Source organism: Vigna unguiculata, chromosome 11, assembly GCF_004118075.2.
Source record: "Vigna unguiculata cultivar IT97K-499-35 chromosome 11, ASM411807v1, whole genome shotgun sequence".
NCBI lineage: Eukaryota > Viridiplantae > Streptophyta > Magnoliopsida > Fabales > Fabaceae > Vigna > Vigna unguiculata.
Window position 1 is genome coordinate 8,029,644 of NC_040289.1, and position 8,419 is coordinate 8,038,062.

The 8,419-nt window shown below is 33.4% G+C and overlaps 2 protein-coding genes across 2 annotated transcripts; one reads left to right on the top strand and one right to left on the bottom strand.

Annotated features, from left to right (window-relative positions):
- The first annotated feature begins 931 nt into the window (after window positions 1-931).
- On the top strand, window positions 932-5,083 carry LOC114169482 (probable protein phosphatase 2C 39). The gene is made up of 5 exons (XM_028054645.1): window positions 932-1,214; window positions 2,839-3,084; window positions 3,369-3,645; window positions 4,508-4,662; window positions 4,794-5,083. Exons 1-5 carry the CDS (start codon window positions 1,182-1,184, stop codon window positions 4,929-4,931), a joined length of 849 nt encoding a protein of 282 aa, XP_027910446.1. The 5' UTR covers window positions 932-1,181; the 3' UTR covers window positions 4,932-5,083.
- A 1,502-nt stretch (window positions 5,084-6,585) lies between these two features.
- Window positions 6,586-7,961, bottom strand: LOC114169062 (squamosa promoter-binding protein 1-like). The gene is made up of 2 exons (XM_028054082.1): window positions 7,480-7,961; window positions 6,586-7,117 (listed from the first exon to the last, which is right to left on the bottom strand). Exons 1-2 carry the CDS (start codon window positions 7,842-7,844, stop codon window positions 6,910-6,912), a joined length of 573 nt encoding a protein of 190 aa, XP_027909883.1. The 5' UTR covers window positions 7,845-7,961; the 3' UTR covers window positions 6,586-6,909.
- Window positions 7,962-8,419: the final 458 nt, after the last annotated feature.

Sequence of the window (8,419 nt, forward strand, 5' to 3'; positions counted from 1 at the left end):
ATATCTCCATCCCCATCCCCAGTTGAAAATTTCGGGTATTACCCATACCCATACCCATACCCATACCCAGTCAAAGCGGGGATTCCCCGTCAAAACGGGGACGGGTTCGGGTGATACCCACGAACACGGGTTTATTTGCCATCTCTAGTTAAAATATGAAAATCTCATTTTCCAAAATGTTTTCAAATAAAACAGTAAAAGTTATTTAATATTGACCATCACACTTATGAATAAACAAAATAATGAGACAAGATACAATTATGTCAGTCAATTAACAAAAAATTAAATAACATAAACTTAATTAAAAAATATGGTATTTTAAGTACATAATAAATAAAAATTAATAAAACCTTAATTAAAAATATTAAACAAATTGACAATAGTAAGATGTTAACTTTTTTATGTGATTCTTGATAATCATACTTGAAAACTCATGTGATAATATTCTTTAAAGTTCAAGTATATAAGATAGAATAAAGATAAAATGTATTCAGAACTCCCTTAAACAATGAAAAGAAAATACTTTTATTTCTTAGTTTCACATTGTTGTCATTCAGGCAATTTATCAACAAATTGAATTGTTACGTTGAAAATCAATTCTCCTTTTTCAAGATATTGAAATCCTATCAAGCTGGAAATAAATAGTTATACATATATATATATATATATATATATATATATATATATAATTTTGTTTTTTCAATTCATTTTTTCCATTTCTTTCTTTTCTGAACTAAATAGACCATTGACGATAAGTTGATAAGACCGTACTTTATTAATGATTAATTGAAAAGCAGAGAAAGCGAAGCACTACGAAGAAAACCGATCAAGGAGACGGCGCCACGTGTAGGCGCGAACGCGTCATTGTATTTGCGACGTACGCGGCATGGTATTGGGAGAAGTAACAGAAAGTCGTGTCAACGCGACATCATCAACTTTCACAAAACAACACAACACAACACAACACATCTCACTCCTTCTTTTTCTTTCTCTTCCCTCAAAATCCCTTCTTCCTTCGCTGCCTCTTCACCTCTTCGCCTCTTCAATTCTCTGTCTTCTTCTTACCCTCCCTCATTCTTCATTGCGTCAACACAAAAAAAAAATATACATAAAAAACACCACACCCTGTTCTACGTGGCCACTCTCACTTTCCTTTTAAATCTTTATTTAAGCCCTTCACTATGACCGGCAAAGAAATCCTTCATAAGATGAAGGTACCCTTTTGTTTTCTTCACCTTTCATGTTATCCCAATTCGCTCTTTTCGTTGCTCTACTTTTATTTTATTGTATTTTATTTTTCATTTTGCTATTTTCTCTTTGGCTTTGTTTCGTTACAATGACTAACAATTTGGTTTCTGTTCATTTGTCGGTGTTGATCTTTGTCTATCAGTTCAGTGGATCGCTTTTGATAAACCCTCTAATTATATTCCATGCCTTTCGTGGCAGAGAATGTAGTTTTACTGTGCCTCTTTTCTTCATTAACTCCAACAGTGCCTTGTTTTTTTTTTGGAGATTTATCTGATGCAGAGATAATACAGATTTAAACTCACTAATATATATGATATCAGAGTCTAACCTTGATCATTTTCTTACTAATTTTCTATCCCTTAACAAATATAAGTCCTAAAGTCCTAATTTTTTAGAGTTGAATTATATGGATGAGCTATCTTACACTACACCTTAGATTTTAAGGTTAAGACCATCTTAAAGGGAAAATGACTATTACTGGGTCATTGTTGATTGGTGATATAACCTGTGTAATGGGTGTTTGTTCTTATGAACTTGAAGTATCCTTTAGCAAAGAGTCAAATACTAAGATTCTTTCTGGGTACAAAGTTAGAAGAACTTCTGAGAGTTTTTCTATCAGAAAAAGCTTTATATTTTCAACAAAGAAGCTCCTGCAAACTCTACAATACCTCTTGGTGGCTCCATTTATAATCTTTGTAATTGCACTGCAGGTTTATGTGGCATAACAAATCCAAAGTTTTAGAGTATTGGTCAATTTTGCTGCAACATCTTTTGTGATATTGTGTGTGAATGATCATATTTTAGGTGTTGAGTTGGTTGGTTAATGGTGATGGTTGGGAGGTTGCTTGTCACAGAGGTTACAAAATTTCATCAACTTTTATGTGGTGATCTGTAACTTGAGAATGAAATGAGTGTTGGAGGGTGAATCACGGGTCCAATACCCCAGTTGCTGAACATTGTGTTTCTGAACAGGAACACACGAGGAAAGGGAAAAGTCAGTTGTAGCCCTTATGATGGGACGGTTGCCCTTAGAATCATCTGTGCCAGTTGTTAAATCCAGCTAGCTGCAATATCAATCAAGCAGATTTATGCTATGCTATGTGTTTAAAAGCAAGATGGTCTTTGATGAGTTAAGAAATGCAATGCATTATTATATGGTTTTTGGTGATGAATAAGAAGAAAAAAAGGCTTAGGTAAATGAAGGTTGTGTATGAGAAGTAAAGTCAGAAAAGTTAAAATGACAATATGATCAATGACTTGTTGTGCTTTACAAGTCTAGATATTGTTTGCAAAAAGAATATTTTGTAGTGTACACAGTTAGTTATTTGAGAAGATAAAAGAATGTGTTTTAGACACATAATCCTGAATTTACTTTTGAAAAAGCTTTGGTAAATGATGCCCTCAGCTATTAATTTCAAGAAATACAACTTGGCTAGATAAAATGCTTATGTTTGTCTTTCTTGGAGTAAGATGAGTTCAAAAGTTTTGACTTAGATGTTTCTCCTGGACCTGAGATTCTGATTTGATGAATAACTCAGTTTTGAGTTTTTCAGTTGTGAATGTGTTGTAACCTGATTGTGTTACTTACAGGAAAAAGTTCTGGGGCCATCTGATACTGATTCAGGTAAAGGAAAGAGCAAGATGAAGAAGCACATAACTCATGGCTTTCACTTGGTAAAGGGAAGATCTGGTCATGCCATGGAAGACTATGTTGTTGCTCAGTTTAAGCAAGTTGATAACAATGAATTGGGCTTATTTGCTATATTCGATGGCCACTCAGGTCAAAGTGTGCCTGATTACTTGAAAAGTCATTTGTTTGATATCATCTTGAAAGAGGTAATTTGGATTCATAATCTTTAGTTTTTGTTACTTAATCATTGAGCTTCTTGGTTTGAAACATAATCTGTTGAAGATTATCATGTACTATGTAATAATTACTTTAAATTTCTAGTTAGTTATCAACATGAAAAATGTTACAAAGGATGTTTTGCATTGACTTTATAAGAATGTTTGTTACAAAGGATGTTTTATATTGACTTGCATAAAGTACAGGGACAAAATCAAACTCTTGAAATAGAATGCATGTCTATAACTCTGGTTTTCCTGATTTGTTGATGTAGCCTAACTTCTGGACAGAACCTGCTGATGCTGTGAAGAAAGCATATGGTATAACTGATTCTACTATTTTAGACAAATCAGGTGAACTGGGTAGAGGGGGTTCAACTGCAGTTACTGCAATATTGATCAACTGCCAGAAGTTAGTAGTGGCCAATATTGGGGATTCCAGGGCTGTCTTGTGCAAGAATGGCCAGGCCAAACAACTATCAGTGGATCATGAACCAAGTGTAGAAAGTGAGGATATAAAAAACAGAGGTGGTTTTGTGTCAAACTTCCCAGGTACCAATCACATTTTAAATGTTCTATAGTTTTTTAGTTTTTAGTTTTTCTTGTTAGCATGTGGTTCTTAATGATTTTTCTTATTAAGGTTTGATGTTCAGATTCTAAAAATATAAAATTGTTGGCTTTTAGTTTCTAACAAAAGTCTTCTTTATGCTTTTCTTTCATTTATAAAGATGTGGTTATCTTCTTCAAGAACATGTCATGTGTCTTATTAGTTTCTTTTTAAGTGAGTATCACTTAAGAAACTTTTGTTAATAAAGATTTCCATAAATAGGGAATCCAAAGAAAGCAATTTTTTGTTTGACAGAATAAAACTGAACATTCCTATATTTGCATGCGATAAAAACATCTTACTTTTATATTATTACATTCCTATCTTTATCATGACATATTTTGTAAATACACATTTCAAAAGAAAAAGTAATAGTATGTTAAAGAGTCTTTGAAATTCAAGAATGAGTAGTCCATAGATAAAGACATACAAACAAAGTCTAAGGTTTATGGTATCATGATGGTTGACTCATGTCATTCTTTCCCATCAATCTTCCTAGAAAAATCCCAGCATTCATTTCAAGAATTCAGTGCAATGGAAATAAGAAAGTTAAGGAACATATAATAAAATGTAATAAAAAACAGACACAGTCTTAGGTTTTTGGATTAAATGTAATATAAATGATAACAAAAAAAGAACAACAAAAGATCAGATCTTTGGATTAAATGTAGTGTCTTGATCCCTTTTATGATCGATTAATGTTTCATTTTTCGTGGTCTATCTTCGTAGAAAAATCCCAACATTCATTTGCTAAATTCAGTGCTAAGGATACTGTTTTTCTGATTCAATGTTTTGTGATTGAATAAGGGGACGTCCCACGAGTTGATGGTCAGTTGGCAGTGTCAAGGGCATTCGGAGACAAAAGCCTGAAGGTGCACTTGAGCTCAGAACCACATGTGATGGTGGAGAAGATAGGCGATGATGCAGAGTTTGTTATCTTAGCCAGTGATGGGTTATGGAAGGTAATATTCAATAAACAAAACAAGACAACATTCACAACAACTAATCAATGAATGTGTCTTTTTGTTTTTCTACACTCCAAGATACATGCATTTTTCTGCACTCATCATCATGTTCATTGAAATTATTGTAGGTGATGACAAATCAAGAAGCAGTTGATGCAATCAGAGATGTTAAGGATGCTCGCTCTGCAGCAAAGATCCTTACTGAAGAAGCACGTAACAGGAAAAGCTCAGATGATATCTCTTGTGTTGTTGTGAAACTTCAGTGATCAAATATAACTCAAATAGTTGTATATTTGGATAAATGATGATATACCCTTGTGGTGTCATTGCATGTTATAGCATTCTGTGTGCAATATTTTCTGTTCATGTTTGATGAAACAATGTGAAAAGGATGTAGATTTGGATTGTGTAACCAAAATAATTTGTATGAATGCAATCAAGTTTGTGCAAAAATCTCTCCTTTTGGAAATTTCATTTCTAGCCATTTTGTTGGTTCATCCATTTGGGCCTATTAAACATGCATGCATACACTAAGATTAAATTTAGCTTAAAAATTAAATTTAGGGAATTGAGAGTATCCAGAGTTTGTATGAAATAATTTAGGATCGCATACATTAATTTTAATTTATGATTTTTTAAATTAAAGAAAATTGAAAAAGTTTTTTCTTAATAAGATCTATTTTTTAACTTTTTAATTTATATATAAGTTCAATTTTATCTTATAAAAATGTATTATTTTTTAATGTATGTATACATCTAATTTTTATATAAAGTTATCCAATTTAACTCTTAAATTATTGATATTATCTATCATACATATTACTTTTTTTAAGCAAATATATTATTTCTCCGCAGGAATTCATATGTATTTCCAATATGATATATGGGTTAAAATGAAGTTGAGATAAAGTATTGATTTTTTTTATTATTTGCATGAACTTTTATAAATTTAATTTACTTTATGTTGTCGTACATTTTTCTTTTCATAGTTTAATATTTGAGATTAACGACGATTTAGATATATAACAAGATAAAATTGAATTGTGAAAGAGGTTTAGATTTAAATATACAATTTTTTTTCTGATATTTTAAAAAAGTTTTAAAGATAAAATTTTGAAGGAATTTTAGATTCTAAAATTAAGGACAATAACGATAATGAAATTTAACATAACGATATTCTTTTCTTTTTATCTCAATAGACATTAATTCATTTCTCAACAAAATAGAAAAATGGATCTAAAAATAAATTCTCTTTTCCTATAGCTCCTCAACTGATGTGAGAATAGAGAATACATCTTTCTTTCCTAATCTTGTAAATACACTTTTTAAGAGAATAAAACCATGAAAAAATTTCAATCTCAAAAGCATACCTCGAATACAAGTGTATTGTATCACTACATTATAGTTTTTTTCTTGGCAACATTATACATTTTGTTGTACCTGTGAAACCTTTTCTGAACAAACCGGACATGACTGTTGCCAACATCCCTCGACCTAAAAGGATAGAGGGTAGGCAAAGCCAAAACACTTGATCACGACACAACAGAAAACTCAAATTACAATTTTGTCCCGTAATGAACCAACCCCATCTTACATAATCTCTCAAAACTAAACGTTTCTTCGCCGCTTAACCCAACACATTAGTCTTTCTTATCACGATTAACATTTTCAAAACTTTAATTTGCTCACATAACGTCTTGTAAAGACCCAATCATCGTATATATCTATTTTCTTTCAGTGTTTGGTCCCCTTTTCAGTTACTAATTCACTTTGTGACTTCCTCAAGGTTAAAGTTTGATATGAGAAAATGGAAATAAAATGACACCCAAAATAGTTTTTTTTTTTTTTAAAATATAAAATGTATCTTCCTGAAATTTCAAACAAAATGTAGAACTTAAATGGTTTGTTTATGAAAAGAGATAATCGAAATACAAAGATGCAATAGTGTTTTATTTTAATCCAATGGAAGATAAGAGATAAGATCTCACCATGCAATGGTGCTTCAATAGGATAACAATGGTAGGGAAAAACAGAAACTAAAGGCAGTATCTAAATAAGAGAACATAGAGCTAAGGAAAATGGCTCGCATTGCATACATAGCAGACAAGCTTTGGATGTTAGAAGTTTGGTTTGGTTTGGTTCTTGTTGATGTGAACAAACAAAGTGGTCCTTTTTATTATATGACTTGGCTTGTAAGAAACCAAAGGGTGACAGAAGAGAGAGAGCTTGGTGAACACTTTTGCTTCATCTGATGTTGAAAGACTTGTAGCCAGAAGAACTCCCTGGAAGGTTCATCTGAATTCTGCACTGTGTTGTTTCCTTAGGGTGGTGATGCCCTTTGCTCCCCTCACCGGCAGCTTCAGGGTTGCTTTTCCGGCGCCGTTCGTTGTGTCCGGCCAACCGCCTCCGGCAGCTTCTCTTAGACTCATCAAACTCCGCCAGATCATGGAACCTGCACAAACTCATCACAGGAACAAAAGCTTCAACTTTTAACTGTTTCACTTAAAAGAATGATGTTCAAATTCAATCACTTAAAAGAGTGTTTCTTTGCATACAGATTGTTTAGGAGCATCTCATTGATCAAGGATTTCAAAAGGGTCCCTTAAAGGTTTTAAATTGCAGTTAGTGAACAACAGTTAAACAAAAGCTTAGAAACTAAATTTATGCAGTTGAAAATTTGCATTGGTGTCTGTTGCAAATGGTAATGATTATTCCTTTGGTATAGCTTCAAAAGTAAGCATGCATGGTAAAAGGCTATAGACAGTAGAAGAAAATGGTGAAGATGAAAGAGTGTTAATTGAAGAAAGAAATAACCTGCTACATTGCTGGCAAAACCTCTGTCTCAGCCCTGCAACCACCACAACAGGTGCTTTGGAGTGAAACTCACAGACCTTGTGGCGGCGATGGTACCTTTTTGCATCAGTCAAATCAGCACCACACCTCTCTGCCTGACATGAAGGTGGAGAAACACCACCACCACCACCAGCGGCAGCACCACCACTTGAGCCTCTTCTGCCACCACCACTATTGCTGCTACCAAACCCTCTCTTTTTCTCTTCTTCAGTGAAACTAGCTCCACTTTCATCCTCCTCCTCCACCTCATTCTCCACTTCCTCTTCCACATTCTTCCTCACCCTCTCAACCAGTGATCTCTTCCTCTCCACAGTCCTAGCCTCCATTGTGTGCAAAAGGGTGGTGAAGGATGTGAGAAAGAACTTTTTTTGGAGCAATGAAGTGAAAGAGGGAGTTTATAGGAAGCAGAAAGGAAGAAAAGAAGGGTGTGGACCACAGGCTCCATATTTTGTTAATTGTGTGCTTGTGTAAGCATAAAGGTAGAGGAATAGTGCACAGAGAAGGGAGTTGGAAATGTTTTTGTCTTTAATGATAACCTAATAGAGGAAAAGGTTAAATCTCAGTTCTTGCAGTGAAGTGAGAGAACTCCCAAGTTGCTATTCATTTTTCTTTTTTTTTAATGAATGTTGTGTTGAAAGTGATAGTGCTCATCGCGCGTCAATCACAAACGCATAACCATTGGTACTCAAGGAATTACAAATCGGAACAACAGGATTTTGCTTTTGTTTTCTTTCTTCTTATTACTTCTTCTTCTTCTTCTTATTTCTGATCTCTGATACCATGCTCATCAAGGACCCATATCACATGCCTACCCAATCCTTTCCTTAATAATAAAAAAAAAGAATTTAATTAAAATACATGCATAGATTAAAAAACTTCTGTTCTATAGAGCTGGACTTAA